The 25,343-nt window shown below is 38.0% G+C and overlaps 1 protein-coding gene across 5 annotated transcripts in view; it reads left to right on the top strand.

Annotated features, from left to right (window-relative positions):
- The window catches only part of PSD3 (pleckstrin and Sec7 domain containing 3), a 733,176-nt gene that overhangs the window by 236,549 nt on the left and 471,284 nt on the right, over positions 1-25,343 (top strand). Inside the window, exons 1-2 of one of the 5 annotated variants that reach the window (XM_082715142.1) lie at positions 17,348-17,474; positions 17,594-17,797. The exons of the other annotated variants lie outside the window; for them this stretch is intronic. Coding sequence (XP_082571268.1) covers positions 17,732-17,797 — 66 coding nt within the window. The 5' untranslated portion in view covers positions 17,348-17,474; positions 17,594-17,731. Of the gene's footprint in view, positions 1-17,347; positions 17,475-17,593; positions 17,798-25,343 lie in introns of those variants that run through there. 5 annotated transcript variants of the gene reach the window in all.

Genomic DNA, 25,343 nt, shown 5'->3' with positions numbered 1-25,343 from the left:
TTGTGTATATTTTTAGTAAGTGTAAAGGAATCACTCCTGTCAATATACATGGTCATATGCCTTTTCTTTATTATTATTATTATTTTAAAGATTTATTTGAGAGAGAGAAAGCAGGGGGGGGAGGGGCAGAAGGAGAGGGACAAACAGAGCAGAGAGCCTGAGTTGGGCTGCATCCCAGGACCCTGGGATGAAGGCAAATGCTTAACTGACTGAGCCACTTAGGCACCTTTATTGTTTAACTTTCTGGTTGAAATACTGAAGAGAACACTGTTGTTCTAAAAGTCAAAGGCGTTCAGGCACCTATGGACCAGCTCATAGTTAAGAGACTTTAGCAAGGTAAATTTGGTATGTGTTAGGTATTCTGAAAATAGTTAAGTGTATGAATAAGAAGAGCTAAGCATTGTCTACGTTTAGTGTGGTTACAGCATTTTACTGCTAGTAATCTGAAGATAATTTTATAGACGATTTGAAATAGAATCCCAGTTTGATAGGTCTTAGAACCTACATGAAAAGAAAGTCAAGTAAAAGACTTTATGGAACAATGTGTTCCCATTTGTCTTATCCCAGTGAGAAGCATTTCCTTTAAAATAGCCCAGTGTAGTCCACCGTTTACTGAGAGTCAGGCCAACTGTTTGTTTCCCTGACTGTAGGACTGTGTGCCAGCTGTAATCCTGGGAAAAGTTATACATCACATTTTTTTTTTCCATTTTAAAAAGGGAGATTAAAATACTTGTTGCCTGCTCCTCTCATAAGGTGTTGTAAGAAGGATTAATGAGATCATGCTAGTAATGTACCTTAAACTCTCTGGAAAAAATGGACAGGGAAAATACCAAGTGTTATATTACCAGGAGTTTAACCCAGCTGTGGCTTTTACTCTGCCATTAAGCTTCTGCTTATTTTGTTTACTTATTGCTTTAAACAAAAAAGTAAGTACTGTATTAAGCTTGATGCCTTTCCAGTAGGTGTGTCAAAATGAGGGGTAAGCCTTTTGGCTTCACATGTTTTAACTTGCTATCTATTTCAAGAATCCTACAAGCTTGACTGTTGCATGTTGGGTTGGACACTTTTCCCACAGACCTCTTACTATATTTTGCAGCTATAAGTCTGTTTGTGGTACTCACGTCTTTAATAACTCTAGGCTGTCATTTTAAAAGAATATAAACTAAGTTCCCTGCTTGAATAATAAATTGTCATTCTGGCAACCTGGTGTGTGTTCTCACCAGGGTAGATTGGGTGCATGCTAAGGAGAGGGCTGAAGAGAGGAGAGAGAACAAGGCCTTGCCAGTGAGTCCTCTGGTCCTTTTGGGAATGGCCCAGTAGGGGTGCTGATACCCTCTCTGTGTAGATCTACCCCTGATTTCATTTGGGGAAACCTTTTGGGCTTGGCTGGATGTGCTCATACATCTATATGTAGCCAAAACCTGACTGATAGAATAACTGAGTTTAAAAGTCAGATGCCAGAGTGTTCAGAAGCATTACTTCCGAACTATCAATGAATGAAGCTACTGTAATAGAAGACAGCAAAGTTTAAAATAATGTTGATATTCAGGATGGCAGAATTGGGGGAGTTGGGAAGGAGATGGGAGAAATATAATTTTAAACTTTTAAGATTCCACTGAAGTATAATGCTTAATTGTTAGTGATTCTAAGCAATGAGTTAGGCACATTTAAAAATAGCTTTTAACATGAATGAACCTATTTATGAGTTGAACGTCAATGAGTAATAAGTTGGTCATGCAAATTGTTTTTAGTGGTCTGTTTTAAACATTTCAGGGCTGAGATTTAAAAAGAAAAACATTTTTAGGTTGTTAAAGCAAAACATCTGACCTAAAAACCACATTAATTATAATAATAGTCTGTTGTGTAGCTCAATGAAGTAATATGTGTCACTTTTTTTTTTTATAATGTTATGTTTTCTTAGAGTTTCAAAATATGCAAAAGGGGTGTCTTGGGTGTAAAATGGAGACCAGTGAGTTGAGTGAATTGAGAATAGTTATAGACACAGGGGTCTTCTGTGCCTCTCTGGGTAAAAACATCCAGTGCAGAGCCACTCTGCTCTCCAGCAGCTTTGGAAATCAAGGGAGGCCTTGCAAAGAGAGAAGTTAAGAGTAGTTGGTTGCTCATGAAGTAGCAGTGTAAGGAGGAAATCATTGCTTGTGCTCTGAATTGGTTCTGAGGCCACTGAGTCCTTGAAATAAGAAAGTAAGTACTCCAGGATTTTAAGGAGTAAAACATTATTTTGATTAAGTATAACAAGAGATGTTGATTAGAATTAGAGAATAATATTTCTTAGAACTGAATTGAGATATTTTGTCTGTAAATCTAGGCAAATACAGGTGGAAACTATACTATAAATGTGCTGTCTTCTTAATGAGGTATTATATTTTTGGTAGAAAGTACTGAAATGTGTAAATTTCATTATTTTTATAACTCTTCTTTCCTCTGTACATGAAGAAGGCCTACTTCTTTTGACTAAACTACTGAAAGCAGGACCAACATTCCTAGAGGGATAGCAAGCAAATCATACAAGTATGGAATACCCAAGATGGAAGGACCCAGCCTATGAGGCCAGCTTGATAACTCCTAGTCTTTTCAGTGATATATTTGCTTCATGTTGTAATAATGTGGCCTCTATGAATATTGCTGTTTCATTAAATTTGTCCTTCTGAGTAATTTTTTAAAATTAACATGTAATGTATTATTAGTCCCAGGGATACAGGTCTGTGAATTTTCAGGCTTAAATACTTCATAGCACTCACCAAAGCAAATACTCTACTCAATGTCCATAACTCAACCACCCTCTCCCCCCTCCCCAGGCAGCCCTCAGTTTGTTTTGTGAGATTAAGAGTCTCTTATGGTTTGTCTTCCTCCTGATCCCATTTTGTTTCATTTTTTCCTTCCCTACCCCCAAGCCCCCACTTTACCTCTCAAATTCCTCATATCAGGGAGATCATATGATAATTGTCTTTCTCTGATTAACTTATTTTGCTCAGCATAATACCCTCTAGTTCCATCCATGTTATTGCAAAAGGCAAGATATCATTTCTTTTGATGACTGCATAGTATTCCATTGTGTGTGTGTGTGTGTGTGTGTGTGTATGTGTGTGTGTGTGTGTGTGTATCCCACATCTTCTTGATCCATTCATCTGTTGATGGACATCTAGGTTCTTTCCGTAGTTTGGCTATTATGGACATTGCTGCTATAAATATTCGGGTGCACATGCTCCATCGGATCACTACATTTGTGTATCTTTAGGGTAAATATCTTTAGGGTAAAAATCTTTAGGGTAAAACAGTAGTATGATTGCTGGGTTGTAGGGTAACTCTATTTTCAACTTTTTGAGGAACCTCCTTGCTGTTTTCCAGAGTGGCTGCACCAGCTTGCATTCCCACCAACAGTGTAGGAGGGTTCCCCTTTCTCCACATCCTCTGCAGCATCTGTCGTTTCCTGACTTGTTAATTTTAGCCATTCTGACTGGTGTGAGGTGGTATCTCATTGTGGTTTTGATTAGTATTTCCCCAATGCCGAGTGATGTGGAGCACTTTTTCATGTGTCTGTTGGCCTTCTGGATGTCTTCTTTGCAGAAATGTCTGTTCATGTCCTCTGCCTATTTCTTCTTCCTTTCTTTTTTTTAAAGATTTTGTTTATTTATTTGACAAATAGAGATCACAAGTAGGCAGAGAGGCAGATGGAGAGAGAGAGAGAGAGGAGGAAGCAGGCTTCTTGCCGAGCAGAGAGCCCAATGTGGGGCTCGATCCCAATCATGACCTGAGCCGAAGGCAGAGGCTTTAACCCACTGAGCCACCCAGGCACTCCACCCCCCCCCTTTTTTTTTTTTTTTTAAGATTTTATTCCTCTGCACATTTATTGATTGGATTATTTGTTCTTTGGGTGTTGAGTTTGCTAAGCTCTTTATAGATATTGGATACTAGCCCTTTATCTGATATGTTGTTTGCAAATATCTTCTCCCATTCTGTCAGTTGTCTTTTGGTTTTGTTAACTGTTTCCTTTGCTGTGCAAAAGCTTTTGATCTTGATGAAGTCCCAATAGTTCATTTTTTGCCCTTGCTTCGCTTGCCTTTGATGATGTTCCTAGGAAGAAGTTGCTGCAGCTGAGGTCGAAGAGGTTGCCTTCTGTGTTCTCCTCAAGGATTTTGATGGATTCCTTTCTCATATTGAGGTCCTTCATCCATTTGGAGTCTATTTTTGTGTGTGGTGTAAGGAAATGGTCCCGTTTCATTCTTCTGCATGTGGCTGTCCAATATTCCCAACATCATTTGTTGAAGAGACTGTCTTTTTTCCATTGGACATTCTTTCCTGCTTTGTCGAAGATTGGTTGACCATAGAGGAGGGTCTATTTCTGAGTTCTCTATTCTGTTCCATTGATCTGTGTGTCAGTTTTTTGCCGGTACCATACTGTCTTGATGATGACATCTTTGTAATAGAGTTTGAAGTCTGGAATTATGATGCCACCAACTTTGGCTTTCTTTTTCAACATTCCTGTGGCTATTCCAGGTCTTTTCTGGTTCCATATAAATGTTAGTATTATTCGTTCCATTTCAAAAAATTGATTTTTTGATAGGGATTGTATTAAACATGTAGATTCCTTTAGGTAGCAAAGACATTTTTCAGAATATTTGTTTTTCCAGGCAATGAGCATGGTACATTTTTCCATTTCTTTGTGTCTTCTTCCATTTCTTTCATGAGTACTTTATAGTTTTCTGAGTACAGATTCTTTGCTGGTTGGTTAAGTTTCTCTAATATCTTCCATGCCTTTCTCGAGCCCAGCTATCATGTTGTGAATCATCATTCTGAACTCTAGGTCTGACAGATTACTAATGTCCATATTGATTAGGTCCCTAGCCTTCGGTACAGCCTCTTGTTCTTTTTTTTTTTTTTTTTGTGGTGAGTTTTCTGCCTTATCATTTTATCCAGATAAGAATATATGAATGAGAGTAAAATACTTAAAGGGAGGCAAAGCCCCCAGAAATATCAGAAGAGACCCCAAATTGGGGGAGAAAAAAGGGGGTAAGAAGTTTAAAAAATATTTTTTTAGATTAAATATATATATATATTTATATATATATATACACGTACTAGACAGGTGAATAGAACAGAGCCACCCACTTGATTTTGGGTGTATTTTGGTCTCTTAGAAGAAACTACCTCCCAAAATTTTTTAAGGAATGAAAAACATGTATATACAAAAATAAGGGTTAACATGATGAAGGGATGGAATATGACTGTAAGGACGAAAATTTTAAAACAGTTGTAAAAAAAAAGGAATTGATAAGATAAGTTGGTTGGAAAACGAAAGAAAAGAAAATGGAGAGAATTTGCTCAGGCTGGAGACTAGAACAAAGCCCTGTGCAAGATTTAGGGTATGTTTTGATCTATTAGAAGAAATTGTATCCCAGAAATTTTTTATAAGGAAAAACCCTATATGTATCCAAAAAATAAAGTTAGATACAATGAAGGAATAAATATGACTATATTAATGAAAGATTAAAAATATTTTTTTTAAGAAGGGTATTAAGTTAAACTAGTTAAAAAATGTTGGAAGAGGAAAGAGGAAAAGTTAAAAAAGTTAGAATTGGAAAAAATAAAATTTGAAAAAATGTAATTGACTTTTCAAGACTAAGGAAACATGGGGAGAAAGACATGAATTCCATGCTTTGCTTTCCCCTCCTCTGAAATCCCCCTGTTCTCCTTGATCAGTGAGCTTGGTCTTGGCTGGATGTTCTTGGTGATCTTCTGCAGGAGGGGCCTGTTGTAGTGATTCTCAAATGTCTTTGCCCAGGAGGAATTGCACTGCTCTTGCCAGGGGCCAGGCTAAGTAATCTGCTTGGGTTTGCTCTGGAGCTTTTGTTCCCTGAATGCTTTCTGTAGAACTCTGGAGGACGGGAATGAAAATGGCGGCCTCCTAGTCTCTAGCCTCGTGGAGCCGAGAGCTCTGCACCCCACTCCTCTCGAGCACCCTCGAAAAAAGTGCTCAATCACTCCTGTCTCCCTGGTCTCTGGCCATGCTCCAAACTTACCCGGCCTGTGACTGAGCATTTCTGTCTCTGGCACACAGTCCTGTTTGGAGCCTCCAAGCCCAGCAGATTCCTGGCTCAAGAAAAGGAAGTGGAGTCTCGCCAAATCTGCTACTTGTGGGGTCTCTGCTCTAAGAGCAGTGGTCCGACTGTGCCACAGATCACAGTTTAAGGTTACCCCTAGCTGAGAGCTCACTCTTTGGCTCTGTTTCTGTAGGCTCCTTCCCTTCTCGGATACCTGTGAGCACTGCTACACTCAAACACTCCCAATCCTTCCATGATGCCATGGGACCTGAGACCACACTGTCCCTGCAAGGAGTCCACCACCGTTTGGCCTCTGGAGTAATGTCCCATGGAGGAGCACACTTCTAAAAGTTCAGATTTTGTGCTCCGTTGCTCCACCGCTTACTGGGAGTCAGCCCCTCCCACCACAGTCTATCTTCCTGTCGCTTTGGATTCACTTCTCCGCACATCCTACCTTTCAGAAAGTGGTTGATTTTCTGTTTCTAGAATTGCTGCTCTTCTGCTCTTCAGTCTTCTGTTGGGTTTGTAGGTGTCCAGAATGGTTTGATAACTATCTAGCTGAACTCCTATGACCTGATGTCATCTCAGTCTGCTACCCCTCCGCCACCTTGACTCATCTCTCTTTCTGAGTAATTTTGAAAAAGAATTGAATTTGTTTTGTTTATGCTTTGCATTTCAGTTGTTGCTAGTTGTGTATGTATAAAATAAGCAAAGCAAAGCAAAACAAAACCCTGAGGTTCATAAACTGAGAATCCATGGTGCACAGAAAATTTCAAGAACCTGGTATGCGCATGAGAAAAGTTTTGAAGGAATTTTTTAGCTTTAGAAGCAGAAATTAAGGGGGTCAAGTTCTTTGTGGATTGTAATGTGTGGTAATGTATATGGTCTAAACAGAACTCTTCCAAAGATTATGGCAAATCTTGGCCTCCCCTGTGGCCTGATGTGATCTGTAGCCCTTCTAGCTCTTCTTTGAGATAGGACTGACAGTGGAAACTAGATCTCAAGTGCTAGTAAGGATTAAGGTGATACAATATATGAAGTTATTTAGCCAGGCACTTGTGGCTCATAGTTTGTAATCATACATATCTTTTTTTTTTTTTTTTTCAAATAAAAGAAATGTCTTTTTTTTTTTTTTTTTTTAAACTAAACAGTAAGAGCTGTCTAGGCTAGTCAGTTCTTCAGCAGTTGGAGGTATTCAAACTTCAGTGTGCTGTGGAAGGATTCAAGCATAAACTTGAGAGTCAAACAAATAAGTCCAAGTCCAATCTAAGAATGATCTTTTTACCCAGTTAAAAAAAGACATCTTACTTGCATATTGCATTTGCAATATGGTTTGCCATTTTTTCCAAAATGGTATTTTCTTTTTCTCCACAAAAAATCCCTTTGGCTGTATGTTTGTATTGTCATATCTTGCCAACTTTAAAGAAAACCAAAGACTTTTAATTTTTTTTTAATGTTGGGCAAAATGTTGAAGGAAGTTTCTAATAGGCACAACAAGGTTTTAAATTGACTTCTCTTCATTTTGAGACTAATACAAAATTTTTCCAGAATGAAAGCCAGTGTTGTAGATTTTATAGTTTTATCAGGAAAGCTGGTAATGTCTGTTATGTACTTGAAGGAATGAGCTATGGGCAGTGGAGGAAGCACATATATTGTCGACTGGGATTTAGAAATATTTTCGTCAGACAGGTACCTGATTTATCTGCTGTTTGACTCAGGACAAACAAAATACCTTAATGACAATTTTAAAGCTCTCTCTAGAGGAATATTTGCTCTACAAATAGTGTGTGTGTATATTTATTTTTTATGACTTGTTTTTTTAATCTTCTGTTGCTTTTAGATAGCTTAAATTGTAGCAACATGTTCTGTGTGACTGTGTTCTGTATTACTGTCCCATTTTGTTGACAACTATGTGGACTACCAAGTATTGAGATGACTAAAAAAGATCATATTGTTTCTACGTCTGCTTCATTAACAATGCTTGTGTTTAGAGTTTCTCCTGTGTATTTAGATAGGATTTCTCTGTTGCTGAATTTCATCATTTTTCAGTGGAGCTGTAAAATGTCTACTTGCTATATTCTCTTTAACTTCTAGACTTAAAGAGTATGATTATGCCTTCGAGTTTTTTTGTATTTGTCCAGAGCGTTTTTACTCTTTGCAGAACTTTCATTTTTCAGCTCCTTAAATCATCTTCATTGTTCTTTTCAGTTAGGCTTGGCACTCTAATAAGGATCTAATTGGGACCTGTTGGTTATATGTAAAGAGAGTATAAAATGACTTAGTTACCCCTTCGATTTTTGGCAACTCTGTTATGTGAGCAATATCACAGAGGCAGCAAGCAGTTCAGGATCAGCTGATGACCTATAGTGAAGTGACCCTTAGTATATTTATGCATTTCCTAATTTGTTTTCACGAATTGTTTTGTTCAGTTCTTTGTTGGACAGCTTTCCATTTTATGATTTCCACTTTATTACTCTGACACTCAAAGGAGCCTTTTCCAGATCACCTCTAAATAACTGTAGTTCCCTCTCTCACTTCTTTCTTGCCTGTCTGTTCTCTTGGCTTTTGTTTTTTCTTTGTATTTTGTATTTTGTCTTCTAACCAGGCATGCCACTGACTCTTCAGAGTGGTCATTTAATTATGTTTCCCCTTTATTTTAGCATTCCTTCTGAACTATGGAATACTCCACTTTCTGACATTAATAATTGTTCAAAATCAGTAAATAGTTGAGTTTCGATTTTGTTAGGACATGCATCTAAGTGATGCAAAGTAAGAGAGATAAGATAGAGTCCCAGGATCAGGAGACTTATTGTTTATATTATCTTGATAGACTTCTCATCAGTACAACAGATATTACTGTAAATGAAAAGGGTAGCACAGTATTAAGTGCTATAGGAATTCCAAGGAAAGGATAGCATGATAAATGGTACCTGGGATGGGGTGGTTTTCAGGTCAGAGGTGGGACTTGCACTGCGTCTTGAAGAAAGAGTTGAGTATTAGTGAGACAGTTTATCTTTACTTGGCCTCATGTTTCTAGTTAAAGGAAAAAAGGAGTGACTTAATGACTGGTGAGTTGGGGAGAATGAAGATTTTCAATGCAGCAGCTGCTAGGCTTCTCTGTTCAGAGTCAGCTGCATTTGGCTTTTTCTGCCTTACAAGACCTGGCCCTGCTGGGATGGTTTGGAGTTGTCTAGCTGTGCCCATGACTAGCTAGAGAAATCTGGCTAATTCTTATAATAGATTATACTCATTTTCTCTAGTCATCTTTATCAGTAGTAAAGATGATGTCTTGACTCATCTTGACTTGTTTTTCTCTTGGTTGGGTGTGATGGAGAGAGGGTGGCAGGACAAGGTTGGTGGAGGCATAAGGCATTAAATGCTGAGTGTATGAATAGCGTTGGTTACTGCAGTGGATCATTGAGAGATAAAAGTTGGAGGAGATGGAGCCAGATTGTGCAGGGCTGCAGAGCACGGACTTTATTTTGTCGTCTGAGGACACATTTAAGTTTTTTGAACACTTGAGTGTATAGAGTCTTGTTTCAGTACTGTATATCAGATGGTGCCATAGAATACATTCTTATTTTTATACCTTTTTTTTTTTAAAGCCTTCAAGGATTTTTCATTTGGAATTCATGGACCTTCTGGCTTTGGAAGTTATGACATAAGATGTTATAAAATATGCTGAAAACATACGTAGGATATTTTGAAGGGATTATCTTCCAAAAAGGGTTTAAGGTCCACCAATGAATACCTTTGTGTTGTTTGCTTATAGGACAGGTAGGAAGAGAATTTCATGATTAAGTATGGTGTTTACTCTGGATTGTTTCTAATGCCTTTGCCAGTTTACAGAACTTCTTTTCTATACTTACTTTTCTAAGGATTCTTTTTAAAATAATAAATGGATGTTGAATTTTATCAAATATCAATTTTAGGCATGTATTCTGATGATCAGATTGGTTTTTTTGCTCCTTTAATTTGTTAGTATGGTACATTACATTAATGGAGTTCTAAAATTAAAACAACTTTGCTTTCTTGGGATAAATCCAGATCAGTTGTGATGGATTATTTAATTTTATTTTTTTAATATATATTGTTGAATTTACTTAGCTAATTTGTTGTTTAGTATTTTTACTTTTAGTTTTGTAAGATTGACCTGCAATTTTCCTTTACAGGAAAATGTGTAAATGTTTTCTGTAACTCCTTGAATGCTCAGAAGGAATCCATAGATTGGAGAACCTTGAAAAAAAAAACAGCCAACCAACAAACAAATCCCAAATTGGAAATAATAATTATTCTACCCAGATTTCTACTTTACTGTGTTTACTTAATGTACTTTGGAGATAGCATTAGAGTAGCACATAAAGTCTTCCTTATTCTTTTCTTAAATCTTTATGTATTTCATTGCATTCTAGAATAGGTCATTAGACCTCTATTGATAGTCATGTAAATTATTTCTTGTGTTTTGCTGAAACAAGTATCATTTTACTGCCCTCTTTGATATGTTGGTTTTGTGACTAAATTCCTACAAGCGGAGTTGATAAAGGCACGTGTCCATCTCAGATTTTGACAGAAATAGCCAAATTATCGGGGCACCTGGGGGTGGCTCAGTGGGTTAAAGCCTCTGCCTTTGGCTCAGGTCATGATCCCAGGGTAATGGGATCGAGCCCCGCATCAGGCTGTCTGCTCAGCAGGGAGCCTGCTCCCTCCTCTCTCTGCCTGCCTCTCAGCCTACTTGTAATCTCTGTCTGTGAAATAAATAAATAAATAAATAAATAAACAAATAAATAAATAAAAAAGAAGTAGCCAAATTATCTTCCAAATAGGTTACATCTCTTTATGCTTCAGTGGTTTATGAGCATGTCATGACAAATGTCTGAAGGATCCTGACCTAAGACTCATTTACTACTGCACAGGTCACTGAGTTTCTTGGTCATGCTGGTTGCACCCACACTTCACCCCACCTGTAAGTGCATTCATTTTTGACTTGGTGATCTCATAAGCTTTGGCAAGCAGTGATTTCCTGCTTAAGAGCCTTTTGAGAGCCTTGGAAGTGGCTATGTTCTAATGTATACCTGATCTCAACCTGCCTAACTTATTCCTGTCTCTTCTCTACGTCCCTCCTTTTCCAGGTTGCAATGGGAGAGTGGAAATAAATTCAGCAAATGCTGGCCTCTGTCTCAGTAGGCTTTCCAGTGTTCATGCTGAATGGAGAGGACAGGGATTGATGGGATGACATGGATAGTTCTTGGAGAGTTGGACTCTGTCTGGCCTGTTCTTACCTTTGATTTTGTTGCTCGAGTTAGATTAATTTCTCAAGTTGTGTGCAGTCACCCTTCTTTCCTGAGGGAGTATTTATTCTGAAGCCTACGTGTATTGAGGTGATTGATATGTACTCCTAGAACTGGCCATCATCTCTTACTGAATTGTGAGTCCTTATAGCTGTAGTCATGGAGGGGGAGGGAATGTATAGCAGGGGAGACTTAACACTTGGTTACTCCTCTCCCTAATAAACTGTTGGGAGTCTTACTGACTTAGAAAATAAAAATATTTCCCCCACTTGTTCATATGCAAGAACCCTCAAGTGTTCTCCTGATTAATGTATATATATTTAATTTCATGGATTTTTGAACATGTATACTCTGAAAATCTATTTTCTGTTGTCGTGATATGTGTTTGTTGCATTATTATGTTCCAGATAAAAGAAGTGTTAAACAAATAATATCACCATCTCTTTATATTTTTAACTGATGTGCTCTTGTACAAAAGATGATTTGTTTTCAGCTCCCTCAACCAAAATTAGGGATCTGTAATCACTCACATAGGTCGTCTTTATTGGTAAATTTATGTAAGCTACCAATCTCGGTTAACCAGATTTTACTATGTCTAAGTAAAATGTAGACAATCTCTGAGTTTCATGTGAATCCCAGAAGTTTATCTATCATTATTTGGAACTATACTTTTATTTTTCCACAGAAACAAGTCAGTTTCTAGGTTTCCAGCAAGCCCAATCAAGCGTTCTTAAAATTAACTCTCAATACTTAATAAAACACTAAGTTTTATTTGAGCTCAACCAAAAAGATATAGTTTATCACTTGACTTTTATATTCCAATTATAGATGTAAAAATAGAACAAGCCTCTAATCCTCAGAAGCTTTGATGATCAGAGACTGTGGGTAGGTTGGGGGTGTAGGGTATGTGTAGATGTCTTTAAAACTATAAAAGTTAAGACTTATCTCAGTGAATCATTTATTCTCCAGTGTTCTGTATTTAAGAACAAAGGTAATTTGCATTCACTTCTTATTCTTTAGCTCATGCATTGTCTGTTGAAAATTCAGTGTTTGTGAGGATGACTTGGCTTTTGTAGTAATAGACATTACTCCATACTGTACTTCTTGCATTGCTTGGGTCCAAAAACAACTTCATGGCTAATAGCATTGTTCTCACTTACTGTTCTGATTTAAAGCCATTGATAATAGCAGCTAACATCTTTAACACCAAGGTGTAAAATACCCATAATAAACCAGAAATCCTAAGAGTACATTTTTCCCAGTATCTCATGGTTGTAGTTTTGCTGTACAAATGATGAAGGTAGCCTAAGAGAAACAGCCTTTGTTCCTTTCTGTGAGCTGTCCTGCTGTTTCTTAGTACTTATTGAGGGCTCAGTTGTATACTCCATGGAGCTCTGATAGCTCTCCAACTTCAGCATGCCTAAGAATCAGCTGGAGGAATACAGTAAAAATTTAGGTTCTCCAAGATGAGGTTCCAAGAATCTGATCCAGTGTGCCTGAGTAGTTCAGCAATCTGCAGTTTATCACAGATGTTCCCTGGGCCAGCACAAATAGTACTCTAGAATGTTTCTCTCTCCTAATGTTATCTTTCTTGGGTATGAGTCTGAGCAAGACTGTTCCTAGATCACCTGCTTCTGTGGTTGAGGCAGATGAACTCTGTCAGAGACCAGTGTACAACTTGATGTCCCCGAAGAGATAACTGACCAAATGGGACATAAAAGTCCTGAAATAATTACTTTCTTCTATCGTCTTTATGTAAGCAGTTTGTTTCTGAGAAGTTTACTCATTTTGGATTACACATGTGTGTCTTTGCAAAATCTAAACATGTACAATTGGAATTTTTTAGTATTAAAGGTCCATTGAGTATCCTGACAGTGCTTAAGTTTAAAAACAGAGATCTTCTGAAATAAAAATCCGAATTATTTTGTCAGTTTGTATAGTGTCTTTTACCTATTAATTGCCCATCATAACTTTCCTGAAGCTGGGATGCTGGGAAGTTATCAGTCGGAAGTTTGGCAATTAATGTATATTGGTTTGTCAGGACTTTTTGGAAAAAAAAAAAAAAAAAGAAAGAAAAGAAAAAAGACTTTATTGGTGATTAACCAGGGGTATTAAGCACCCACATAAATATTTCACTTTTGTGTTTGATTTTAAATTAAAATTAAAAATCTGGTGAAAAAATTTATCAAGACCATTGATAATTAGAGTTATTTGTCTGAGAATTGACTTAGAATTTTTTGTTAAATTTCTGTTATCAGGACCTAGTGTTCTATTTGGTGTCCTTCTGTACCTTGCCTCGACAGATGTGTATTTTATAAAACATTGTTTTTATCTTAGCTCATGCACACTTCTTCATAATAGGCATTTGTTAGCAGCTAGGGATGTGATGTTTGGTATTGTCTGGTCTGGATTTATGTCCTGTAGGACTAACCAGCTCCAGGGTGGTTGACCTGATCCTTAGAGTTTTCTCTATACAAATTTCATGATCATTCATTGTTTTTCAAGAGGAGTTTGGAGACACTTTGCTTTGGACTGCATATTTTCTTATAGAAATTAATGCACTGATTGCATTACTCCCTAAGAGTTCATGTGTCGTTTCAGCTTAAATTACAACCTGAATTTTATGACTTTTAGAATGCTTGTATTTGCCCAGAAGCACTTTTTTCTCTATACATATGGGTCTGGTAAATGACTTGGACTTCAAAAGTAGGAAAGAATGTTGCTTTATTTGATCCCTCACATGCTTCCTTGAGAGGAAAATTGTGGCTGCTTTTCTTACCTTAAACAGGAACCATCTTTAGCATGTCTTATTTGTAAGATCCACTCCTGGGAATGACGTGTTTCACTATACATAGCTGCCACCCAAGAGGTCACTTTTAAGTTAAGGGAAATAAAGATGTATTAAACTAAGGTGAGAATACACTTAGTTCTCATGGTTTCCATCTTGGTCACATTTGGCTCCTATTTTTCCTTCCTGTCAAAGTGCCAAATGACATACTTTTTAAACATGAGAGTGGTTGTAATTTTTTTCAGAATTTGGTGGAACCTTTGAAGTAATTAAAGACACATTTATATTTTGAAAAGCTTAGATTTAAGTGAGTAGGCAGATAGTTTTCATTCATGTAGTTTTTTGGTGGTGTTTCTGCCAAGCCTTCCAGAGTTTTTGAGGTTGCTGAATTTATAAGGACTTAGCAAAACATTTTGGAACACTTATTATAAGCCTGTAGTCTGTCTGCTTTGTGTGATACTGGTTTTGATTGTTCTCAGTACCTAGTCTTCCTGCACCCCCACCCCCCCTTTTTTTTTTTTTTTTTTTTTTTTGAGTACAGAGAGGAGCATTTGCCAATGCTATTATTCGAAGTCTGATTTCCTTGGAGGGATGTTGATTTTGCTGGGCTGACTTCTGAAGTTCTGTGTGGCTTTGCGGTACTCCCTTATGTTGCTGTAGTCATGCAGTGCTCTGCCTATGTGGAAAGCTCCCGCCTCCTGAGTAAGGACCTGAAATAGGTAGGGAGATGTGTTCAAAGGCTTAAAAATGTGTGTCTTTCTCTTTAAAATCTGGATCTTTATATTGTCTGCTTCATTTAGGAGATTTAAACCTGAAGCGCACAGGTCAGAGCATTGGAAGTGGTAGGTAGTAGGTGGATAGGGAAGCAAGAAAGGCAAAATGAAATCCTGTCACTGGGTCTGTATGTTTGCTGCCAAAGGTCCCACCCTCTAGTCATTACTGACTATGAAATAGTGGGAAAGGCAGAGGATATATTATGAATTGATAATATTTGGTTGCTAATTTTCTTTTTAATTCTTTCTTTGAAGCTCTCCAGCACTTCATTTAGTTGGTGACTTAGTGAAGGAGCTGTGAGGAAAATTTGATCCCTATGTCTTGCATTTGTTTTATGGAGGTTTTGTTACAAATGAGTGTTTATCATTTAGTTTCCTAGCCACTGACTTTCTCCATTGCCCTCCCTTCAAAATAAAAGATTCTGTCATTCTTTGTAACAAGTCATAATGTTTTATGAATGCAGAGTCTTGCCCAGTATGGGCACAGTTCTAAGAAGGAGATAGAATCTTCCCATTTGCTCAGAAGGCAACTAAAATGGGTCCAAGATGCAGATTATCAAGGGAGGAGTCCTTTGATTGGCCCAAAGCTTCCTTATCCTTCCCTTTGACTTCACATGTGGTAGAAGGCAGCAGGGTGACTCTGCCTGGTCTGGAGCACCGGCCACCCTCTCCCCCATTAGTTTTGGTTCCTGACTCCATGCCTGGAGGAGCAGCAGAACCCCCACTTGCCCTGCCCCAGGGGACTGAGCTTTCGGGAAATTGGCTGAGTGAGTAGACAGCAGCTGGTAGGAAAATGAGAATGGACCCCCAGGGGCTTTTAAAAAAGCCATGAATTCAGCTCTTGTTTTTGTGCTCACACAGTAAAAAACTGGCTTGGCAGCAGGGCTCCTTAGTGACTAGATGAGGAGCTGAGGTCTCCTTTTTCTACTGTCTTCCCTTTGGTCTTGTAGCTTGTTTCCTGCTTTGCTCTTTGGTTTTGAAGCTGTTTTCAACCTTTAGAAGTCAAAAGATTTAGCCTTTCTTCTACCTGTTTGTCTCCTGGCTGTTTTTGGCCTCTCTCTACTCTTTTTTTTTTTTTTTTAATTTATTTATTTGAGAGATCGAGAATGAGAGGGAGAGCACATGAGAGGGGAGAAGTCAGAGGGAGAAACAGACTCCCTGCCAAGCAGGGAGCCCCACATGGGGTTTGATCCCGGAACTCCAGGATCATGACCTGAGCCGAGGGCAGTCACCTAACCAACTGAGCCACCCCTAGCCCCTCTCTACTCTTGAGAGGCCCTCTGTCCCAATTTTACTTGGTTTTGGAATATCTGTTCATTTAGCCTGTCAGGGTAGTAGGAGCTGGTTGTAGGGAAATTCTAAATTCCCCACTGCTAAATTGGGCCACCCTCTTCTCAGACATCAGCGTTTTTTTCTGCTTGTTGATATGCAGGCATGTGTCAGATATCTTTTTAAAGGGAAAAATGCTGCACATGATAAGATTTGAATATCTCTCTTTATAACCATGGCAATGGAAGAAATGGATGGTTTTTGTTTTTGGCTTTTCAGCAATACAAATTTCTTAGCTATAGTGGAATAGTGAGTGTATTTCGATGAACTGCAATCACGAGGAACACTATTAGTGGAATAACAATTCCTTGATAAGTCTTGTGATTATTTCATTAACAATTCATTTATACTTGAAAGCAGCGAAAATATTCTTACAGAAAGAACGTGAATGTGAACTCTTGCTTTTTTAATTGCATAGATATGGAAATACAGACTAAAAAGTGTACACTTGTATATATATTTCTCTGTGTGTATTTGTTTCCTATGGATGATGAAACAAAGTACTACAGCATGGTAGCTCAACATGGCAGAAATGTATTCTCTTATAGTTCTGAGGCCAAATGTCTGAACGAGTCTTAGGGGCTAAAATGAAGGTGCGAGAAAGGCAGTGGTTCCTCTGGAGACTAGGGAGGATCAGCTTCTTTGCTGTTTCTAGCCTCTGAAACATTCCTTACAGGGGGCGCATTTGGCCCCTTCATCCATCTAATTGCATAGCACTGTTTTACTTTGCTTTCCTCTGACTTTTTTTTTTTTTTTTTTTTAATGTATCATCTTGGCCCACCTGTGTAATCCAGAATAGTCTCCTCATATCAAGAAACTTAATCATGTCTTCAAAGTCTTTGCCATATAAGGAAGCATTCACAGATAGCAGGGATTAGAATGTTGATGCTGGGGTCCTCTTATTCAGCCTGTTGCTGTGAGCACACATGCTTGTGTGTATCTGTTTAAAATTCTGTGTGTCCTCTGAGCTGGTCTATAAGCACTTACACTCCAGTAGCAATGAGTATACCCTACCACCCGAAGTCCAGTTCTTCCATCTAAATACTAGATAATATTCTTTACTAAAAGGACTGTTTTTTTTTTGTGCCCCCACCCCACCTTTTAAAAAGAAATGGGTGATTCTAGGGAGAAGCCTGGAACATCCCATTGTACCAGAAAGTAAAGTGGTCCTCATAAAGTAATGGAGACAACTCGAGAAAAACAGAGACCAGTTAGAATGTCTACTGGTCAAAACCAGGTAATCTGAACTTGGAAATAAATAATGAAAATAGATTACAACCCATTGAATAAAATAGTAAATTCATAGGTTGAAAGTTTCATAAGGTATGTACTTAGTTTCTAAGTATTTTTCTACAGCATGCTGATGAATTGCAATGAGAAAAAGTAGCAGTTGACAGTGGAGAAGCCTAGCAGATCAAAATGAATATGATTAAGTAGCAGACAGGTTAAACCTGTGCCGCTGGAGGGTGCAAAGAGCAGAAGAGCATCACTTCAATGATCTTCATGTCAAAGATGCATAATTGGAACTTAATCACGAGGAAATGTAAAGATAAACCCAAGGTGAAGAACATTCTACAAAATAAGTGTATGGTAATTTGCATGAAGTGTCACAGTTGTGAAAATTAAGGAATATGGTGTAATGTAATAGTGGGTTCCAACAGCCAGTTGGTAGTTCTAAACTTTCCTGTATGAGGCCACTTATTAGTGGACCCCTGATTTAATTATCTAGGTCTTTCTTGGACTGGTTACATTCTACAGAGAAAACTCTTCACATCTGCCTTGCCTGCAGGGAAAAGTCTAGGGTGCCAGCATTTACAGACTAGGTGGCATCCTAACATTTAGCAAACAAATCCCCATTTCCACTGTGGTGTTTTGTATTATTTGTGCCTGGTATCCCTCAGCCAGAGGTGTTCTTCAAAAAGTCTTTCCAGTGAATACAGCTTCATTGTTTTGCCTAGGTTGGAGAGGGACACTAGCCCATTGAAGCAGAGGTAGGGAGCTGAGGATCTAACTTTTTGATAACCATTCTTTTTTACTAATCTTCTTGTTTGAGTACTGTATGGTGTGGCTTCCATCGGTTCTGTTCTCTTTTAACAGGACATAAAGTACTTGTCATCCTAAATAACTTCCTTTTTGCTCTTAGCTGTTGTTGCCTTCCGTAATGTAATAGTTGTCTAGGCTGCTATATAAGGTACCTCAGGTAGGTGGTTTAGACAGCCAGAGACAAAATTATTTTATCACAGATGTGGAGTCTAGAATTCTGAGATTAAGGTGTCAGCAGGGTTGGCTTCTTTGGAAAGCCTCTTTCCTTGGCTTGTAGATGGCTGACCTCTCCTTGTGTCTTCACATGGTTTTCCTCCTGTGTGTGTCTGTCCTTATGTCTTCTTATAAGGATACTAGTCATACTTAATTAGAGTCCACCCAAATGACCTTATTTTAACTTAATTACTTCTTTAAAGACTGTCTCCAGGTACAATCCCATCTCAGGTACTGGGGTTAGGACTTGAGCATAGGAATTTTGGAGGACATAGTTCAGCCTGTAACAGCCATGTAACTGTCACCTTTTGCAACATTAATACTAAGGCCTGCCTGCTCTTGAGAGGGCATCCTCAGTGTTCTGCTTCCACAGGCCTGCCTTCTGCGGGGCTGTGGGAGTGGATGGGACTCAACAGGTACAAATGTAAAGTGTGAATGTTGGAACCAAGTATTTGTTCTTAATGAGTTCTGAAATACTGTCTTTATGGCCTTTTATTTAGCATTTAATCATCTCTGGCTTAAAGCATTTGGTAATACTCAGCTCTGACTGATGAGGAGGCTCTCACATCCTCTGGACACCACACTGAAATGGAAATGATGAGCATACACCACCAGCCACAAACTCTACTCTCAGTCCCTGTTCAACCCTTCCCATCCTCTGGCCCCATCCTTCCCCTCCCAAATCAAATTACTTTTACTTGGAAAATTTGCTTACCACTATCTGCTTTCTTCTCTTGATATTTTGCAGCTAGACAATTAGAACAATTATTTTTACATCAGTAGTGTTTCTTGTATGTCTGAGGTTGGTAATTATAGTCAGTAACGTGCTGAGAGTTGGATAATGCCAGTGCAAATTCCTTGCAAATTTGAAAAACTATGTAAAATGTAAGATTGAGATTTTATTTGTCCTGTCCATGTAATAGTGGACTTGCGTCTTTAGATGCAGGGGCAAGTTTTGATAATCCTGTCACTGTAATGTTGTGTTCTTCCTCCTTAATGTAATATCTGTGAAGATGATTCAGAACTGTGAAGTATCTTTGTGCTTCAGAATTTGAAGGGACCTTAGAGATAAGTTTGAATAACACTCTTTCTCAGTATGGAAGCCAACATCCAAAGCCTAAGTGTTAGAATGAGATTGGGTGGTAATTCCAGGTAGGATTAAAGTGGCGATCATCTGGCAGTCCGTTTGCTAATGTTACTTCATATCCAATACTTCTTAATGCAATCTATCGTTCTTAAATGACTCTGACAAAATAAAAAAATATATTTTGTTCAATTAGTAATACAGAAGGCAAAAGTAGTACTGAATTATATGGGTCTTTGGTCAAGTTGCTTGTTTCAAATACTGTTTTTCAAAGACCTACAAAAATTATTGGACAGATAGGTGCTGATACAATACTTGGCATGGGAGGAGGATATATATGTGTATATATGTAACCTGTGTGTGTGTGTGTGTGTGTGTGTGTGTGTATAGGTTTAGAATAGTTAATGTAGGTAGAATGGATTTTATTTCATTAGGCAAGGTGGAGGAATGTTAATGATTTGATTCGGGTCTGAATGAGAGGTTTTAGGACCCCTCATAATTATCATAGCATGGAGTGCTTTATCAGAGTGGAATCTTTTGGTGTATTTAATTCCTGGGTAAAACATCCCTTTAAAAAATGTTTCTCTTCTCTGTAGTCCGAATATGATTTGAACACTGCTTTACTTTTAAACATTAGCACAGATGCTCTTTGTGAACCCGTGTCATCATCCGTCTGGGAACCTCTTAGGAATTCAGAGTTTCAGGCATCTCAGGCACCACCCTAGACCTGCTACTCTTTATTTGAACAAGATTCCCATGTGATTTATACATACAAGTAGGATGAAAAACACTGATCTAGGCAGTTCACAACATTCAGCCCCTAGAGCACCAGCATTAACATTACCTGCAACATTGTTAGAAAATGCAAATTCTCAGATCAAACATCCAGACCTACTAAAACAGACACTCTGGGTGAATGAATCCAAGGTACGAGTCTTAACAAACCCTGTAGATGATGCCAATTCATGCTGAAGTTTGAGAGCCATTCCAGAACAATGCATTTCCAATAGTTCATAAAATAGTACATTTTACATTGTGATCTCTCTGTCACACAGGCACACACACACACACACACACACACACACGCATGTGCTCATGCACACAAGTAACTTAGGAGTTTTATAAAAACGATGTTTATCTTAGTGCATAGTAAGACATCATACTCTGGTATTTTCAGTTTCATTCTTTTAAATATATATATGTATGTCTGTATAAACATAAAATTCTTGCTCAGGTCACTAATGTGTCCTGAGATGCATGTTAAGGAACAATGTTCTTAAGCAGGGTCTCTTCTTTTTTGTTTGTTTTCTTTTTTAAATTATTTTATTTTATTTCATCATGATCAGCATACTCTTTAATCGCCATCATGTATTTCCTCCACCCCACTGCCCACCTCCCCTTTGGTAACCATTTTGTGCCAGGGCCCCTTTGGCAGTTGGGTAATGCTCTGGATCTCTCGTCAGAATAGTGCTTTCTAAGTATATACAGTAATACACATGGAGCCACAGGAAAATCAGTTACTGTGTTTAACACATATGTTTAAAAAAATATCAAACACCTTTTTGATAGGGCAATACAATTCTATTCTTTTCTTTCTTTCTTTCTTTTTTTTTTTTTTTTTTAAGGATTTTATTTATTCATTGGTGAGAGAGAGACAGAGGAGCAGAGGGAGAAGGAGGCTCTCCACAGAGCAGGGAGCCTGATGTGGGACTCGATCCCAGGACTCTCAGATCACAGTCTGAGCTGAAGGCAGAAGCTTAATTGACTGAGCCACCCAGGCGCCCCTCTTTATTCATGATTAAATTTAGTGGTGGGCCTAGTAACTACAATAATTTCAGAGTAGGTAAGAGTATAATTATATTTTAGAATATCTGCAGTAACTGTTAGGTATTGTGAAAATGGTTGTGATTTCTATAAACAAAGTTGCAGCTACTGATAATAATACTTCATCACATACATTCATACTTGAAAAAAGGCTTAAGGTAAGTGAAAATAAAGATGGATTTTTTTTCCACCATCTAACTTCAGATTTCCAGAATTTTACTGACAGACCCCTTTGGAACTGAGGTTAAGAACCCTTGCTCAGGAGGAATGTTCCTTTGGAGAACAGTTTTCAGACTTCAAATAGAAACTATGCCAAAAAAATTATCTTTCTGCAATTTCTTAAAACTGGTGCTTCATAGATTGCAGCTTTTCTATCTTTCTTTCTTTCTTTCTTTTTTTTTAAAGCATCATTGTAATGGATTTTGACTTTAGAATTTTCTTTTCTGTTTGTTTTACTGAGACCTTGAGAGGTCACCTGGAAGCCCAAATCCAAGCTGTTGATAATGTTCCTTCTCTAGTCTCTTTTGTCTCAATACATGCACCCAGTTGCTTAGGCCACATTTCTGGGAGTCATTTTTTGGGCCATGGGATCTGGATTCAGGATTTGAATCCATAATTTTCTAGCTTTATAACGCTGGACAGGTTACTTACCCGCTCATCGCTTCTTTCTCTACATATGAGACTGGGATGATAGTAGTGCCCACCTCACATGATTGTTCTGAGTGTTATATGAGATATCCCGTGTATTGCATAAGTGTGACTGAGTCCAAGCTTGTCCTGCTGGCCACACAATAGAGCAGTAAGTCAAGGGCATGATGCTGGGGCAAGGATAGCAATTTTATTCAGAAAGCCAGCAAACTGATGGTGGACTTGACTATTGATTCAAAGACCATCTCCCTAGGCATGAGATTTGAGATTCTTTTATGTTAGGAAGAGGGGAAGTAGGAGAGGGTTGGAGTCAAAAGGTGACTGATATCTGTAGAGATCTGAAGAAGGTTGTGTAACTTCTTTGTCCTTGGTCAGTTGATCGTTGGATGTATGAATCTAGTCATCCCATTCTGTAAATCTTGAACATAGCAGAGTCATTTTTGTACATACTTCCTTATTTCCCTGGGTGAGTTATATTTTGGATGGAATACAGTTTTTGCGAATCTTAGCTGTATGTGCAGGTGCAGGGGTGAGCAGGAGTTTCCAAGCTATAAGTCACAGTACCAAGGGAAGTAGAAGCAATATGGAGTCAGGCATGATAAGTTTCTCTCTGCTGTGTTAGAGCAATGATTTGCTGGAACCGAGTGGTTAGTAAATGTTGTTCATTATAATTACCCCTGATTTCTCCCTGTCTCTCATTCCTTAAACCCAATTTATCAAAAAATTTATGTAGATCCTCCCTACAAAATGTTTAAAATCCATTGACTTCTGCCTATTTCTATTGCCATCGTTCTACTCTAACTTTCCATATTCTCTGGACCCCTAACAGGTGTCTGCTTCCTCTTAATTAATTTAAATCCATTCTCTTATAATAATTATATGCTATTTTAAAAAAGTTTAAATGAATGATCTTTAAAAAAAGTTAGTGAATTTCCATATATTTCAATCCCTTTACTAGCTTCCCATTAAACCTTTCCTTGACCTACAACACCTTGTGTGTTTGGCCCCTGTCTCCTCTACAGTTTTACTTCTGCTGTGTTATTTTCCTGGTCGGTCTCTCTAGTTTACCATTTACCCACTATTCTGTGGCCACACTGGCCTTTCAATCATTTGAGTAGCCTTTTCCTTTCATGCTTTAGCTGTTGTGTCTGACTCTCCCTCTGCTTAGATGATGGGGCTTTCTCATCCTTCTCATCTTTGCAAACATTAGTTCCTCAGAGAGACTTCCCTAACCACTCAACCTAAATTAGGGTACCACATTCCTTTTCTACCAGTCTGAAGCTCCCTAAACACACCAAAATGTTGATATTTCCTCTGTGCTGGGGAAAAGGTTGGTTAACAGCCTGTGATTATCAAGCATGTAACTCCAAGAGGAGTGTGCACCTTTACCATAAAGATAAATTTTACACATAATGAACATTAAGTGATTGTAGAGATATTTTAAGAAATAAATTGTTATCTCAAAATTGTACTAGCTAGCTCTTTGATATTGGTATTAAAGAGCAAAAAGAAGCCTGCCCATTGAACTGTTCTGCAGCAGGATGATGGAATCAGTCATAACCCCATTATTACTGTCAGTCATCTCTGCTCCAAAGAATATAATAGAAATCATAAAATCTCCCTCTTTGAAGTAGTTGCCTGGTTGCCGATAAAACCTTTTGTGTTTCTCTCTTTTAAAGTGAATGGTCAAGTCTGCTATGCAGATATGAGAAAAGATGTCTCACAGTTAGAGGGTGGAAACAGTGGGGCAGTCAGTGGCTGGATCCTGGCTGATTTTTGAATTCAGGGTAAAGTGGCAGAAAAATGGCTGCTTGAATGAACTAGGTCAGATTTCTCTGTGTTTTTCAGTTTCTGCCTTGTTACTTATTTTTAATCAATCCTAGACCAGAGAAGGGAGGCATTCCTGATTTTTGGTAGTTGCCTAAAGCAACCAGGAAGAAGGTTATAGGAATTCAGAATCATGATGTGAACCACTTTCACAATTACCTTTGTAGCTTTTCTTTCAAATAGGGGACTTTAAGGAATTCCAAAGAGTGTTGGGACAGATGCTTTAATTTAGGACAATTAGTATAAGTGAGATGACAGTTAGTATAAGTGGGATTAGTACAAACGGGATCACTTCTACTCTGTGCCTCCTGTTTGGCTGAATGGTGTTCCTGATTATATAAAAAGTATGGTCTCTTTTGGGGAAAGACCACTTTTTGTTGGTATATTTTAGTAGAACCTATGCACAAATATTCTTGCTCTGAGGTGTGAGGTAATGATAATCATTTGGAAAATAATGCATCTAAAAATAAAATACAGTTTTCTAATTGCAGAAAAGTAACAAATTTAATTTTAAAAATTCTGCCAACCCACCGTTAATACCATACTCAATGGTGAAAAATCAGAAGTTTTTTCTCTGAGACTAGGAACAAACAGGGATGTCAACTCTCTCCACTTTTATTCAACTGGAAGTCTTAGCTGAAGCAGTCAGTTAAGAAAAATAAATAAAATACATCCAGATTCGTAAGGAAGAAGTAGAACTGTCAGTGTTTGCAGATGACGTGGTATTATATAGAGAAAGCCTAAAGAGTCCACTAAAAATTATTAGAACTGATAAATGAATTCAGTAAAGTGGCAAGGATGCAAAATTAATATACAAAATCCTGTTGGGTTTCTATACAGTAATAATGAACTAGCAGAAATAGAAATTAGGAAGATAGTCCCATTTTCAGTAACATCAGAAAAAGAATAAAATACTTAGGAATAAATTTAACCAAGGTGGTGAAAGACTTGTACTCTGAAAACTTTTAAGATGTTGATGAAGGAAATTGAAGATGACACAAGTAAGTGGAACGATAGACCACACTTACAGACTAGAAGAATTGATATTGTTAAAATGTCCATACTAACCCCAAACAGTCTATAGATTCAGTGCAGTCCCTATCAAAATACCAGTAGTACTTTTCACAGAACTAGAACAAACAATCGTAAAATTTATATGGAACCATAAAGGACCCTGAATGTCCAAAACGATTTTGAGAATGAAGCACAAAGTTGGAGGTATCACAATTCCAGACTTCAGAATATACTGCAGAGCTATAGTACTCAAAACAGTATGGTCCTGGCACAAAAATAGGCACGTAGATCAGTTGCACAGGAAAGATAGTCCCAAAATAAACCTACACGTATATGGTCAATAAATTTATGATGGAGGCAAAATATACACTGGGGAAAAGACCATCTCTTTAGTAAACAGTGTTGGGAAGACTGGACAGCAACATGCAAAAGAATGAAACCAGACCGCTTTCT

This window comes from Mustela nivalis (genome assembly GCF_964662115.1).
Source record: "Mustela nivalis genome assembly, chromosome: 20".
Taxonomy (NCBI): Eukaryota; Metazoa; Chordata; class Mammalia; order Carnivora; family Mustelidae; genus Mustela; species Mustela nivalis.
The sequence above is the reverse complement of the archived record's forward strand: the minus strand, read 5'-3'. Positions and strand labels throughout refer to the sequence as shown.